The sequence below is a fragment of the Chiloscyllium plagiosum genome, unplaced genomic scaffold (assembly GCF_037043375.1).
Source record: "Chiloscyllium plagiosum isolate Xiang-an unplaced genomic scaffold, Cpla_swu_hap1 HiC_scaffold_24, whole genome shotgun sequence".
Taxonomy (NCBI): Eukaryota; Metazoa; Chordata; class Chondrichthyes; order Orectolobiformes; family Hemiscylliidae; genus Chiloscyllium; species Chiloscyllium plagiosum.
In genome coordinates, this window is record NW_028270162.1 from 18,901,624 (window position 1) to 18,918,560 (window position 16,937).

At 43.8% G+C, this 16,937-nt stretch overlaps 1 protein-coding gene across 1 annotated transcript; it reads right to left on the reverse strand.

Annotated features, from left to right (window-relative positions):
- Positions 1–11,705: 11,705 nt before the first annotated feature.
- LOC122562587 (apelin receptor A-like) lies at positions 11,706–16,220 on the reverse strand. Its single transcript, XM_043715549.2, has one exon. The coding sequence runs from the start codon at positions 16,197–16,199 to the stop codon at positions 15,111–15,113; it is 1,089 nt and encodes a 362-aa protein (XP_043571484.1). The 5' UTR covers positions 16,200–16,220; the 3' UTR covers positions 11,706–15,110.
- Positions 16,221–16,937: the final 717 nt, after the last annotated feature.

The window sequence follows — 16,937 nt, forward strand, 5'->3', positions numbered from 1 at the left end:
TGTGATTACAGGTGCCTTTTAGTGAAATACATTGTAAGCAGGAAAGTGTCACAGTCATAGAGATGTACAGCAAGGAAACAGACCCTTTGTCCAAATCATCTATGCCAAACAGATATCTACATTAATCTAGTCCCATTTGGCCCATATCCCTCTAAACCCTTCCTATTCACATACCCATCCAGATGCTTTTTAAATGTTGTCATTGTACATTTTCTGTGGCTGCTCATTCCGTATATGCACAGCCATGTGTGTGAAAAAGTTGTCCCTTAGGTCCCTTTTAAATCTTTCCCCTCTCACCTCAAACCTATGCTCTCTACTTCTGGAGCAAAAGATTAGCAGGTGCACTGTATATATATGATAAGGAATGAGACAAGGGTGAAGGGCGAGGCCGGCGAATAGGTGATAGAAACCAGGATGTATGTTTGCCCACAGGATCAAAGCACTGAAGCTAGGAGCATCTGTTTAAGATGTGAATTAAAGATGTATGTGACTGAAATTGTATACATGGAATGAACACTTGTTGCTTTTCAGAGTACAGTCTCAGAATGCCTAAGACTGGCTTGCCATTTGCTTGAATAAGCAATTGTAACCTGTACCCAAGTCTTCTGATTGTTTGTAAAGTTGCACCACAATGATTTTGGCATATTTGGCAAGATTATTGTGTCCTATCATCAGGGCCAGCACTGCAAATGGCTATCTTTTAATTTACCATATATAGGTAAGGATATTAGTCTCACCTGAACCAACATGGGCAAGATACAAAGAATCTAAAGGAGGACACACAACAGGAGTTATCTGGTAAGGAGGTGGAACGGCACTGGTGGAACAGAATGCTGAAACCACAGAAGTAAGTCAGATCCCAAGAAGCCGTAAAAGGAACAAATCAGCCAAGCTGTGCAGATCCAGGTAATAAGATCGTTCAGGGAGACCAAAAGTCTGAAACAAAGAATTAACAATGTTTTCGTGAAAGGAAGAGGAAGCAAGGGACACTGGGCTTCCTGACAGAGAATAGCAAAGCACCTAACGAGTTTCACAGCAGAGTATCAAAAAAGAAATCAAGAAAATTCAGAACGATAGGTCAAACTCAGACTCCTAGGAAACGAAAATGCTGAATAGGCCAAAGAAAAAGAATAAGAGGACAATGATTATTACTACTTAGAAATATGTGGATAAGTACATGATAGCATACAATAGTTTAAGGAAACAAGAAAATAGCAGACAGTATTGTAGTGGTCACCACCAGAAAAGGAGGAGGAAATTAATTGAAGAGTTCAGAATTTGAAGCAGGCATGTTCAAGAAACACCCATTCCCAAATGACAACCCAGACCCCTCCTGCCATGTGGGAAAATGTTGCTCCATGACAATAACAATTAAAAAAATAAGGTATAGAAGGAAACACAAGGGTGAGGAAGTTTAGCATTGCATGTGGATTGGAACAGGAACATATTTTACATGACAAGTGATTAATAACGTTTATTAAGTTGCTGGGAATAAAACAAAAGTTTCACATTCCCTACCACTTACAAAACACAGCATGATTGAGCAAATGAATAGGACATGAAAAAGCGCTAGCTAAGTCCAGACAAGAGACAGGACAGGGATTTGCCTATTTATTGCCTAATAGCCTATTCAGACTCAGGATAACACTCAGTAGAAAGCCTGGCTTAATTCCCTCTGAATAAATGACAGGAAGGGTGATGACATTACCAGTGACACCATCCCCTAGCAGTGTGGAAGTAGGACCTGCAAAAGAGGGAAATAGAGACAGCGAGAATTCAACGGTTCGCCAGACAGCTGGACTGGGTCAAGAGATTATAGATCAGGAGATCAGACACAACATGGAATGTATGGACAGGATAGCAGTGAGGAAGTAGAACCTGCAAAAGAGGGAAACAGAGACAGCGAGAATTCAACGGTTCGCCAGACAGCTGGACTGGGTCAAGAGATTATTGATCAGGAGATCAGACACAACATGGAATGTATGGACAGGAACAGAACTGACTGAGGTACTTTATGTAGAAGATAAGGTCACAGTATGGTTACACTAAAGAGGCTAAATTCACACCAAAATGGATAGGATATTATTAAATTATGATTATCAATGTTGGCTAGTGCAGTAGAAAAGGAAGAAGTAATAAGAAACATTGATCAAAACTGATACACGTTACCAATTCCATTTCAAGAATTAACCATGACCAGTGATGGCTGGGAAATCATTTGTTTACAAACCACAGCATGTTGCTCATCACATTGATGGTCATGGGAACAGTGGAATGCAAAGGAAAACTCAACTAGCATTCCTTGAGAAACAGGATCTCCCAAGGAGACGATGCTTCAATCCCATCACTCACGCCCCCCCCTCTTTTGGTGAAGGATGATAAAACCTTAATGATAATGTTCACCATTACCTGATACCTAGAATTTCAAACATCTCCACAATTGGCGTTTGGTTCAGACTCAAGCATCTTATGCAGCTTTGGTAAAACAAATGACAACACAGGGGCTTGGTCTATGCATCAAGGGCACCCGATGGCTTAACTCCTATTCAGAGAATTGACCAATTCAATCAGTCTGATCAATGATGTTGCTGTATCATTAAAGGCACCTGTTATTGATTTGATTTAAGATCTTGTGGTGCACTGGCAGAGTCCCTACCTTGGGACCAGGAGACCCAGATTTCAAATTTCATCTGCTCTGGACGTTTGTAATAATATCTCTGAACAGGTCGATTAGAAAATATCTAAATTGCATTGTTTTGGCAACAGCGGGTTAAAAAGGTCAACTTACTTTAAGTTCCCAACTTAATAAAATTCTAAAAACGGAACAACGAATCCACGACAGACAGCCTACTACAGACTATGACCTGAGACGGGTAATTTAGAGTTTGGCCACTGCAGTAGAGAGTCAGGTAAATTAATGGGGAGAAAATTCTCTTAGACAATGAATCAGGAATGATATCTGTATCATGTAAGGATCATGGATACTCGAGCAGATGGTGGGAAAACATCAATCAAATTCATGAGGGTGAGTGACCCTACGGATAATGAATGTGCATTTGTTTAACTTTTCATTGCATAAGGAGCTTGGCTTGACTGGTTGCCAGTCAGTGTATAAAAAAACTGATCTAGAATTTTCTATCCATTGTGTTAATCAGCTTTGTTTCGGCAATCCCAGTTGTGCCAGAGTAAATGCCCATTAAGGCATTATATAAAATATTGGAATAATTAGCGAAGATTACTAGGTCAGGTGTAATATACGATCATATGCAGTAGACATATAAGGTAACTTTAGATACATGCACTCTAAAACTTCTTTGACAGTGTGTGTTCACATCAGATACATGAAACAGAAAAAGCAAAGTGCATGTTTAATACAACAGCTAATTATACCAGGGAAGGTATACAGGCTGCAATGTAACCTACCCACATTGCATATCTGGGTACAGGGAGACATTATGATATTATCACATTATAAAGTGGATCACAAAATCACATTGTAGATGCCTTTGGCCTCTGTACTGACAAAAATATGCTACCTACACAAGTCTCACTTTCCCACTCTACACCTATTGCCTTCAATGTTGTAACACTTCAAATTGTTCATCAAGTACTGATTAAAGACTATGAAATTTCCTGCCTCAACTACCTTCCCAGGAAATACATTCAAACTCCCACCACTCATAGGGCAGCAGAGTGGCTCAGTGGTTAGCACTGCTGCCTCAGTTCCAGGGACCCGGGTTTGATCCCATCCTTGGGTGACTGTCTATCTAGAGTTTACAAGTTCTCCTGTGTCTGTCTGGGTTTCCTCCAGGTGCACCAATAGTCCAAAGATATGAAAGCTAGGAGGATTAACCATAGGGAATGGAGGGTTACAGGAATAGGGATGCTCCTTAGAGGGTCAGCGTGGACTTGATGTGCCAAATAGTCTATTCCACATTGTAGGGATTCTATGATCCTCTGGGATCAAAATGTTTGCCTCAAATCCCCAATAAACCTCCTGCCTTTTACTCTAGATTATGCCCCCTTGCTAGTAACGCTTCAACTAAGGGGAAGAGCTGTTTTCTATTCACTCCAGCCACACCCTCAATCTTATGCACCTCTATCAGGTCCCTGTCTCTGCTCCAACATTCTCTGCTCCAAAGAAAATAACTCAAGCTTATCCAGCCTCCAATGCTCCACACCAGGCAACAACCTGGTGAAACTCCTCTGCATCCTTTCCTATGCAATCACACCCTTCCTATTGTGTGGTGACCAGAACTGCACAAAGTACTCCAAGGCCTAATTAGTCCTGAAAAGCTCCAACATGACCTCTCTGCTCTTATGATTATGCTTCAACTAATAAATGCAAGTGTCTGAATGCCTTCTTAACTACCCTATTAACCTCGGAGAAAGTGAGGACTGCAGATGCTGGAGATCAGAGTTGAGAAAACACAGCAGGTCAGGCAACATCCGAGGAGCAGGAGAATAGATGTTTCAGGCATTGAAGGGCTTATGCCTGAAATGTCAACTCTCCTGCTCCTCGGATGCTCCCTGACCTGCTGTGCTTTTCCAGCACCACACCACCCTATTAACCTGTCATGCCATCTTCAAGCATTAGAGACAAGCAGCTGAAGATCCCTACGTTCCTCAGAATTTCTTAGGTGCCCTGCCATTCTCTGAGTACTTCCTTGTCCTTCTCCTTCTTCCAAAGTGCATCACTTCACATTTATGAGTTAAATTTCATCTGGCACTGATTTCCAAATCTGGCCAATCAATTTATATCCTCCTGGACCACAAGACCTTCCACCTCAGGTCAACCACCCGCTCATCTTTGTGTCATTCAAAAACTTATCCATACAGTACACATGAAACCAGCTACATTGAAATTATGTGTTTAATCAAAAGACACTGAAACTCAATAAGGCATCAAAAATATTTACATCTTTGTGTTTACTCATATTGCATGGTAACTACATAGTTACGATATAGTGGAAAATGAAAAGCTTGTCTGACAGATAGCCAACTGTTAATTAAATCTGTTGGACTATAACCTAGTGTCGTGTGATTTTTAACTTTATACAGACCAGTCCAACACTGGCATCTCCAAATCAGGGCATTCCCTGGGGTTGGGGAGTCCAGAGCTTGAGGGCATAGGTTTAGGGCGAGAGGGGAAAGATATAAAAGGGACCTAAGGGGCAACTTTTTCACACAGAGGGTGGTATGGGTATGGAATGAGCTGCCAGAGGATGTGGTGGAGGCTGGTACAATTGCAACATTTAAGAGGCATTTGGATGGGTATATGAATAGGAAGGGTTTGGAGGGATATGGGCTGGGTACTGGCAGGTGGGACTAGATTGGGTTGGGATATCTGGTTGGCATGGACGAGTCGGACCGAAGGGTCTGTTTCCATGCTGTAGATCTCTTTGCCTCTTTGACTTTGACGCTTAAACACTTAATGGTAGGGTCCTAGGGAGTGTTGCTGAATAAAGAGACCTTGGAATGCAGGTTCATTGCTCCTTGAAAGTGGAGTCGCAGGTAAATAGGATAGTGAAGAAGGCATTTGGTAAGCTCGCCTTTATTGGTCAATGCATCGAATAAAGAAGTTGGGAGGTCATGTTGCAGCAATGCAGAACATTGGTTATGCCACTTTTAGATCACTGCGTACAGATCTAGTCTCCCTGCTAATAGAAAAGATGTTGTGAAACTTGAAAGGATTCAGAAAAGATCTACAAGGATGTTGCCAGGATTGGAGAGTTTGAGCTATACAGAAAGGCTGAACAGATTGGGGCTATTTTTCCTAGAGGGTCAGAAGCTGAAGGATGACCTTACAGAGATTTATAAAATCATGAGGGGCATAGATAGGGTAAATAGACAAGGTTAAGAGTGCGCTGCTGGAAAAGCATAGCAGTTCAGACAGCATCCAAGGAGCAGGAAATCGACATTTCAGGCCAGAGCCCTTCATCAGGAATGAAGGCAGGGCGCCTCGGGGCGGAGAGATAAATGGGAGGGGGTCGGGACTGCGGAGAAGGTAACTGAGAGTGCAATAGGTGAATGGAGGTGGGGGTAAAGATGATAGGTAGAAAGGAGGGTGGAGTGGATTGGTGGGAAGGAAGATTGACAAGTGGGACAAGTCATGAGGGTGATGCCGAGCTCCACTGAGGTAAAAGGGGCTGAGGGAAAATGAAGAAACTGGTGAAGTCCACATTGATGCCCTAGGGTTGAAGGTTCCCAAGGCAAAACAGAAGGCGTTCTTCCTCCAGGTGTCGGGTGGTGAGGGAATGGCGATAGAGGAGGCCCAGGACCTGCATGTCCTCAGCACAGTGGGAGGGGGAGTTGAAATGTTTGGCCAAGGGGGGTGGGGTAGATTTGTGCGGGTGATGAATTCTAAAGCGCTCTGTGAGAAGATGTCCAGTCTCCCCAATGTAGAGGAAATCACATTGGGAACAACGGATACAATAAATGACGTGTGGAAATGCAGGTGAAACCTTAATGGATGTGGAAGGCTCCTTCGGGGCCTTGGACGGAGGTAAGGGGGGGGAGGTGTGGGCGCAGGTTTTGCAATTCCTGCGGTGGCAGGGGAAGGTGCCAGGAGGGGAGGATGGCTTGTTAAGGGGCGTGGATCTGACCGGGTAGTCGCAGAGGGAACGGTCTTTGCGGAAAGCGGATAGGGGTTGGGAGGAAAATATATCCCTGATGGCGGAGTCCATTTGTAGGTGGTGGAAATGTTGGCGATGATGCCATTTATGTGGAGGCTGGTGGGGTGGAAGGTGAGCACTGGGGGGGGTTCTGTCCTTGTTGCAGTTGGGGGGGTGGGGTTCGAGGACAGAGGTGCAGGACATGGAGGAGATGCGTTGGAGGGCATCTCCAATCACCTGAGAGAAGAAATTTCAGTCTTTAAAGAAGGAGGCCATCTGGTGTTCTGTGGTGGAACTGGTCCTCCTGGGAGCAGATGTGGTGGAGACAGAGGAATTGGGAATACAGGTATCCTCAGCAGGATACTAGGACCTTTGTATTTCTACATCCTCAGGAGGATATAAGGACCTCTGTATTTCTATATCGTCAGGAGGATACAACCCCAGCTCAGAGCCTCACATTCCCAGACCTGCAGCGGACCTCCATATTGTTACATCCTCAGGAGGATACATATCCCCACCTCTTCCTCTGCTACACCAATGACTGCATTGGCACTACCTCATGCTCCCACGAGGAGATCGAACAGTTCATCAACTTCACCAACATATTCCACTCCGACCTTAAATTCACCTGGACCATCTCTGACACCTCCCTCCACTTCCTAGACCTCTCAATCTCCACCCACGAGGACCGACTCAAAACTGACATTTTTTTACAAACCCGACTCCCAAAAGCTACCTGGATTACACCTCCTCCTGACCTACTTTCTGCAAAAACACTATCCCGTATTCCCAATTCCTCCGCCTCCACCACATCTGCTCCCATGAGGACCAGTTCCACCACAGAGCACACCAGATGGCCTCCTTCTTTCAAGACAGAAATTTCCCCTCCCATGTGGTTGAAGATGCCCTCCAGCGCACCTCATCCACGTCCTGCACCTCCAACCGCAATAAGGACAGATCCCCCCCCCAGTGCTCACCTTCCACTCCATCAACCTCTGCATAAATCACATCAACCGCCGACATTTCCACCACCTACAAATGGACTCCACCATCAGGGATATATTTCCCTCCCCATCCCATCCACTTTTCGCAAGGACCATTCCCTCCGCAACTACCTAGTCAGGTCCACTCCCCCTAACAAGCCACCCTCCCCTCCTGGCACCTTCCCCTGCCACCACAGGAATTGCAATTCCTGCACCCACTTGCCTCTGTCTAAGGCCCCAAAGGAGCCTTCCACATCCAAAGTTTCACCTGCACTTCCACTCATGTCATTTATTGTATCCGTTGCTCCCAACATGGTCTCCTCTACATTGGGGACACTGTACGCCTTCTTGCAGAGTGCTTTAGAAAACATCTCTGGGACACCTGCACAAATCTACCCCACCATCCCTTGGCCGAACATTTCAACTCGCCCTCCCACTGTGCTGAGGACATGCAGATCCTGGCCTTCTCCATCGCCACGGCCTCACCACCCGACGCCTGGAGGAAGAACGCTTTATCTTCTACCTTGGGACCCTTCAACCCCAGGGCATCAATATGGATTTCACCAGTTTCCTCATTTCCCCTCTCCCCACCTTATCCCAGTTCCAACCTCCAGCTCAGCCCCACCCTCATGACCTGTCCCACCTGTCAATCTTCCTTCCTACCTATCCGCTCCACCCTCCTCTCTGACCTATCACCTTTACCCCCACCTCCATTCACCTATTGCACACTCAGCTACCTTCTCCGCAGTCCTGACCCCCCCCCTCCCATTTATATCTCAACCCCCAAGCCTCCCAACTTCATTCCTGATGAAGGACTCCAGCCCGAAACATTGATTTTCCTGCTCCTCGGATGCTGCCTGACCTACTGTGCTTTTCCAGCAACACACTCTCAACTCTGATCTCCAACATCTGCAGACCTCACTGTCTCCTAAATAGACAAAGGTCTTTTCCCCAAGGTGGGGGGAGTCAGAAACTAGAGGACATAGGGTTAAGGTAAGATGGAAAGATTTTAAAAAGGGACCTCAGCGGAAACACAGAGAGTGTGTATATGGAATGAGCTGCCACAGGAAGTTGTGGAGGCTGGTACAATTACAACATTTAAAAGGCAGCTGCATGGGTACATGAATAGGAAGGGTGTAGAGAGCTTTAGGCCAAATACTGGCAAGTGGGACTAGATTTATTTAGGATTTTTGGTCAGCATGGATAAGTTGGACCAAAGGATCTGTTTCCATGCTATACAGCTCTGACTCTATGAGATAGACAAGACAACACAACAAAACTTTGGAACACATATAAAGACAATAATTATTCAGATTTCAATGCTAAAAATTTATTTCACTTTTATTTGGCAACACATGGCTTGTGTAATTGTTATGAATTTGTTTGAATCACTAAGAAAACATATGGGAAGTGAAAACAGCAATTTTAATTGAAGTAAAAGTTTCCTTTCTAACCAACAATAAATACATATAAAGTTTATGGGCTTTTCTTTTATCTATTACAATCATGACATTATCAGTACATTTGTATAAAATCACCGAAGTGATCTTAGCATTTCAACATCTCAGCTTTCTGTGCAATTACTACATCCAACACAGGATGAAGTCCATGCAGTAGCAACAACAGATCATGATCTTGTAAAATTATAAATCACACAATACTAGGTTATAGTTCAACAGGTTTACTTGGGAACACTAGCTTCATCAGGTAGCCCATAGTGTTAGGTACATTAGTCAAAGGGAAATGGGTCTGAATGGGTTACTCTTCAGAGGGTTGGTGTGGACTGGTTGGGCCGAACGGCCTGTTTCTACACTGTAGGGAATCCAATCTAATTTATAGCAAAAAATGACAATTTCATGCAACTGAAATGATATATTGAACTGAAATGATTATCAATGAGTATCAATATAACTTAAGTTGCATGACACTGTCATCTTTTGCTCTAAATTATGTGTCTTATTGCCCTGCTTCACAACCACCTGATGAAGGAGCAGCGCTCTGAAAGCTAGTGCTTCCAAATAAACCTGTTGGACTATAACCTGGCATGATGTGATTTTTTAGCTTTGTCCACCCCAGTCCAACACCGGCTCTTCCGCATCATTGTAAAACTGTGCACATCACGCTTCAGGAGAAGGAGACCGGATATGTACCAAGACTGACAGACCGCCCGGACAATTTGCTCACTGACGAAATCCAATTCCCACTTTACAACTGCCAACAAAGTAAGATCACACTCACCTAAAACTGCAATAATTTGATGCGGTGGAACGGATACCGAACAGATATAAAAGTTTAAGTTAGCAAAAGATCAAAGGAATCAGCATTGCCTTCTCAGCCTCTATTACCACATGAAATTAAAATGTGTTGGCCTTCCCTTAGGTGGCGGCAACTCCTTCATTTTCTACTCCTTTCTGAATTCCCACCATCACCAACTCTTCCTCTTACCACACCTAGACCTAGACCTAGACCTAGACCTAGACCTGGTAGGGGGGCAATTAGTTAACATTGCACTCCTCGCTACGGCCCCGCTTCCAGAGAACGTGGAAACTTCCAGACGTCTTCAGCGTCAACTGCTGCAGCTCCCCCAATCACAGGCCTGCTTCTCTCCCGCCCTTGCTTCTCCTCCAATGATAGCGTCTGACTCCGAAGGACTCCCTGAATGGACAAGTAGGTGCGGCCCGTATGTGTGTAACGACACCTGTGATTGGATGGGTGGCAACCCGCTCGTCCAATTAACTCACATGTTGCTTTCCCGCTTCCTGAGCTTTAGGGTTTTAGGAGTCATGATGTGGGTTTATGCAGAAATGTTGGGGTAATTTTTTTGTATTCACTTGCTGGTCTTTGAATTAAGTTTGTTGCTTCGCCATTTCAGAGGATGAACCACATCTTGCTGTGGGTGTGGAATCACGTGTAGGCCAGACTGGGTGAGGATTGCAGATTTCCTACCGAAAAGGACATTAGTGAGCTCGATGGATTTTTCTGACAATTGGCAATAGTTTCATGGTTGTTATTAGATTCTTAATTCCAGATGGTGTTTCTTTTAATTGAATTCAAATTCCATCATTGTTGTGGCAGGATTTGAAACTGTCCTCAGAACATTTGCAAAGTTTCTGGATTTGTAGTCTTGCATAATATCACTGGGCCATTAATTGAGGGGGCGTTTGAGAATATGGGGAGGGTGTATAAATCCGCAATTTTAGTGGGCTATATTTAACAGACTTACTCACCTGTGGCCTCTGACTTATTTTGGGCCTTGGAAGCTGCTATGGCATTTATGTAAATGTCATTGAACAAGGAAAAGTGTGGAACTTTGGCTCAAAAGAATTGTGGTTACGAATGGGAATCCATGCATACAGCACTCTGCTATTAGAAGGAAATATTTGGTCTTTTAAAAGTTCAAAATGTCAACCCTCTCCTTTTTAGTAGTTCAGTGGACAAATTCATTAAAATGCAGACTTTTGTGTTTGTTTCTATTCTAACCTCCATCTTTGAGATTATTTTAGATCTGTTTTTAAATGCTCTGTCTGGGAGTCCCTCTCTTGAGAGTATGTTTATTAACTTTGATACTTGGGCACATTTTCAGTATTCAGAACACTGTAACTACTGAAATTATATTACAACACAATAGAATTGAAAAGGGGGAGTTTAGGAATGAGGGATCATTAGAAGTGCAGGGGCAATTGAGAACAAAAAACATTGGGAAAAGAGATAATTGGAAACTGGAAATGTGGTGTAACTGAGATTGGGGTTATTTGGTTTGGAAGGAAAAAGTGATGGGGGTAGGTTGTTCTAGTAATGGAGATGACCAGGGTTAGTAGGACCCAGCTTTGAATTTGTAAAGAGGTTCGGAAAACATCTAGTAACTGAAACAATAGGAAATGCATGGAGGGGAGCAATAGGCAATGTGAAGGAAACTATGAACTGCTGTGCATCGCAGACAGTGTGTGTTCAAAAGATGGATAATGTGGATGAATGAGTGAACATATAAGAGGCAAATGTTGAATGATAATACAGATCAGAGATTTTTGTAAATGCGAATTTGAGATCAATAGGAGATAGTTATGGAATATTTGCATTCTTGTTTTAATTATTACAATCACACTAAAAACACAATCAAGACTATATTTCATGTCTTTACTGTCCAATTGGACACTTTTACAAAAAGGATTTTGCCAGAAGCACATTCACATTAAACAGTAGCACAATAACAATATAGACTGATACTGTAGTAATGATATAGCATGTCAAACTGGTCCACAGTCAGACAGTGATACAGTAGCTCAAACAATTCAAATAAAGCGTATAAAATGTGATGAAGATTATACAGCCCCCTCAGTTAAGGCAAATAATGTTTACAATGTCTAGTGTCTAACTGGTGCTTATTACAAATTAATGCACCAACTTATATACAATTTGCTTTCAACACTAGCCTTCAACCTTTTAACAATCCAAAAATTCTCACAGTGTACTCAGATATATTTGACCCAAAGATATTTCAGTTATTCCCTACAGCAATGCTAGAATCCAACAGAAGCTCCAAAAGCATTCACAAAATAATAGGTTAACCTCTCAAAACAAGAGGGGCCAAAAGAATACCTTTTTTAAAAAAAACCCTTTAATAGATCTTATCTGTAGCAGTGTATTGACTTCCAAATGAACAATAAACAGTTCATTTCTTTTTGGTTAGCTGATGGTTTGATATAAACAGAAATTGTTAAACAGTTGCAATTGTTAAATAGTCTCCAAACCAAGTTACTCACTCTTACATAGTTAAAGTTTCTAATTGCCTAATATGGAGAATACGTTCTCTCCTCCCAGGGAGATACTAATTTACCTAAAACTAGGAAGCTTTGTGTGCAAATTGGCAATAGTTAATGCTGCTTGGAATTTATGAGAAATGTGGTAGGTTGGCTTATGACAATGACTGATCTTGTGATCTATTGTAATAAGACCCTAGAAAGCTGTTTGAGTTTCATGAGTTCATTGGTGAATGGGAATCAATTCCCAAGGCACAAACTGAAGGAAGAACACCTCATCTTATGCCTCTGGAGCTTATAACCTTATGGCCTCAACTCAGTTTCCAAATCTCCCCACCTCATCCCTGGTCCAGCCCTCCCTCTCCACACTGTCTCTTGATCTGACCTAACCAGTCCATCATCCCTCCTACCTATCCGCTCCACCTTTCCCACTGTCCAATCTCAATCAACTACCTGTATCCGCCTTTCATCATCCCACCTAACTTTCCCCCCATTCATTTCTCAGCTCCCTTACCCCACCTCAGCCCTGATGAACGGTCCTACCCGAAACATCAACGCTCCTGCTCATCTGATGCTGCTTGACCTGCTATGCTTTTTCCAGCTCTACATTTTATCTGTTCTGATTTTCCAGTATTTGCAGTCCTCACTACCTCCAATATGAATAACTTGGAAACAAATGAGTGCCTTTGTCATAAGTGAGCATATTTGATTACTAATTTCTATTCAGTTTTTTCAGTCTTGGAGGCAACAAAGTAACTAGTCTTCTTTCCCTGTCTCTAATGTAGTTGCTACCAAAATATTAGCCAACCCTCTTTCTTATTCTATTAATCTTACAGTTCTAGCATTTCTGTTTTTATTTCAGATCACTTGAAGAATCAGTGTATTGCAGGCTCTCAGGTAACCATGGAGCAGTTTCTTGGTTAGGTCTGGCATTCTGAAAGTATCAAGTGGGTGGGTTAGGAGGTGGGGTTTGGGAGAGCAACTACAGAAACACCCTAAAACGTCACATGTCTGGTGCTTCTGATTTCCCTGTTAGGTTATAGAAGAAAGCGACACAATTCCGCTGACTCCTCAGCAGAACAGCTGGATAGTAAATGTACAGACTTGTATATAGGAAAAATAAATTTGATGTTTGTATGTAAAGAAATGTAATGTGTGCACAAGAATGGCATGACCAATTGTATAGAGATCCAAATAATTTTATGAATAAAGTATATTTTTGAAATTAAAAAAAGACAGCATTTGGTCCTGAATGTGGGCACGGTCCATTGTGATTCCTGCATTCTGGATTGTAGCCACATAGCAACCCTTCTTCAACAGGTTAAACGCTGCACACTTTCGGACGGCAGAGTGTTACCTCAATATAGTCCAGAATTTGATGTTAAAAGTGGTATATTGGGCTTATTTTTTAAAAACAGTTTTAAACTTCACAATGCGTTGACTTTACCTGTTAATTGGTGCCGAGATAACACTATCACATGTTAAGTCAAACATTCAGTTATCAGGAACCCCCGTGATTGCTAACAGACTGGAAACGGCTCTGTAGACTCTTAATAGAACGTCAAAGTCTGGACTTACTGCAAAGTTACCTGAACAATTAAGAAGAGTATTTTACGGAAGAGCGAAAAAAAAAATCCCCTAACAGTTTTTTTTAAAAAGTAATGCTGACCATCAGTAGATGCCAGATTCGACGTGTTCATTTTGATTCCTTTAATATTTGAATCCCTGATTTACCACAAAGGAATTTTAAAAAGTAAATACAAGGTACATTGAGGTTTATTGTTTTCGCTACAATTGTACAAATATAGGTTTAATTAATTAAAAAAGCAGGTTATGTTTATAATATAAATTTTAGCTCTCCTATCCAGTGTTGCAACACAAGCTAGCGTGGCGCCAGAAGCATTAAATGTACATATTTATCTACAATATTCGGTCCCTCAGTAAAACGAATAAGGTGCCCACTAACTCTCTTTGAACCTTGCCGGGTCAATACACTGAGTCTCTGTCCTGGTGTATTGACCTGGTATGGACCGCTCACTCGGGTGTGTTACCGGGTAAAGCCAGAGAGCGAGCCCGACGCAGCCACTCTGGGAACTGCGGGAAAACATCGAGGAAAGCGGCAGAACTCGACTCTGAAAAGGCGCCTAGTCACTTCGAGAAGGTCATAGCGAGTGGCTGCCTGCCTTGGATTCAATGAGCATCCGAACAGACTTGAGACCAGGGGCGAAGGAGAGGGAAGAATAATCGGAAGAAATGCGAGGACCACGAGACACAGAGAGAATGAGAAAGAAGACCGTGAGGGTGAAGAGCGGGAGTGAAAATAAAACAGTGCTCGGATGAATGAAATAGAGGACAGAAGAAACCGGCTTCTGCCTCTGGATCGGAGTTCCTCTCACAACCCAGATGTTAAAATCTATTTTTAAAAAGTTTCTTTAAAAAAAAACAAAATAAGCAACTCCAGCATTGAGCTTAAAGGCAGAAATCTCTCCCGGCGCTCGATTTCCCAAGGCGGGGTAAACGGGAGGATCTCTGCCGGTCCCTGAGACAGAGCTGATCTCCTAATCCCGGACAGTCCAGTCACCAGCAAGGACCCAGACTGGGGCCGGGAACGCTGGTCCGATTCAAGAGTTTGTCTGCCTCGCATGGACTGAGGGCTATTTGGGTTCGTTGGCAGACAAGCGGAGAGGACTTAGGGTTATTGGCGCGCTCTCTCTCTCTCTCTGGGTCTCTTTCTCCCCCTACCTCGCCCCCAGCTTTTAGACTTTGGTAGCGGAGGAGGGTGCCTCGGATTTGGTGGGGTTGCTCATGCTGGAGGAGATGGATGTGATAGGGGCATGCAGAGCTTTCTTTAGCCGGGAACAGCGCAGCACACAGAGGCACTCTGAGCGAAATCGCTGATCAAAGAAAGCGTAGAGGAACGGGTTGAGGCAGCTGTTAATGTAAGCGACACATGTGGCGTACGGATGAGCCGAGATAAAGAATTCATCGACGGAGCACGGGATCTTGATGAGATCCAGCCAGATGATCGCATCGACGGTCTTAATGATGTGGAAAGGGAGCCAGCAAATAGCGAAGACCAGGACCAGGGCCGTGATGATCTTCAGGAGGCGTTTTTTCTTCTGTTCTTCCTTCTTGACATTCTGGAAGTGCCTGTTGACTGTGTTGCCAATGGCGAAGTAGAAGCCAGACATCAGCAGGAAAGGCAGCAGAAAGCCCACGGTGCTGGCGAACAGGCTGAGCCCCCCGACCCAGAAATGCTCAGTGGCCTCATTCGCCACCAAAGTGTAGTCCATGGCACAGAGCGTCTGGTTCTCTTTTTCCTGCGTCCGCCGCAGTATTAACGCTGGGGAAGCCAGGACTCCGGCCACGGTCCAGATGAGGACCAACGAGAGGATGGTGGTCCTCTTGGAGCGCAGCTTGTTGCTAGACAGAGAGTGGACAATGGCCAGATAGCGGTCAAAGCTGAGGCAGGTCAGGCAGAAGACGCTGGCGTACATGTTGATCATCACCAGATAACTGCTGAGTTTACAGAGTAGCCAGCCGAAAGGCCAGTGATAGTCCAGGGCAGCGTACACAGCCCATAGGGGTAAAGTGACGACAAAGGCCAGGTCAGCCAAGGCGAGGTTCCCGATGTAGGTGTCTGCAGATCTTCTCTTGGTGCGGGACCTCCACACTATGCAGATGACCACTCCGTTCCCGGACAGTCCGAAGACGAAGACCAGCATGTAGAGGACAGGAACCACTGAGTTCGAGTGCTCCCAGTCAGCATAATCACACTCGTAATCGGAAAAGTTCATCAGCTCACTATAGTTTTCCTCCGCGAACTGACTCATTAAATTATCCATAGGGATCAGCTTCACAGAGGGGAAAAGTTGTTACTGTGGACTTCTCAAGTTTGCATGCTGACTGATATACCCCAGGGGTCCGCCCCTGAAGATAAGAGCCCCCATTCCCAAACCAATCAGCAGCTCTTAAAGGGACAGATCCAGTTACACCCAACTCAGCAACACTATCTCTTAAAGATACAGTCCCGCGTGTAGTTGCAAACATGTATCCAGACATCCCCGATACCCCGGCATTTGATTCATTTATTACTTCATTTATTTATTCTTTATTACTCAGGAAAAAACTAAGAGGTGTGTGTGTGTGTGTTGGGGGTGGGTTTGGGGGGAAGAGCGAGAGAGAAAGTGGCGCTGACTCCGAATTGAGATGCACTTTGCCGGATTTTACATTTCTGGTTCAGGTTTTGAATGCTGAAATTTCAGTGAATTCAGACCATAAAGGAATAATCCGATTTTGATTTGGAAGACCGATTTCGGATGGGAAATATTTGACTCCACCCACCTATTCTCTCACACGGTCTCGGGTTTATTGTGCTGAAATTTGGCGAGGTATCAATATTACCAGGTAAATGCGCGCTTTAGAACGTTTGTTGACACCCACGAGCTCAAAAAAAGCTCCAGACGTTAGTCAATTGATACAGATATCCTAAAACAGTACCCAAATAAAATAAAACAAGAGGATAACCCCCTCAAACCCACCCTGCAAATTCAGAGGGACGTCAGAGGCTGCAACAAGCAAGG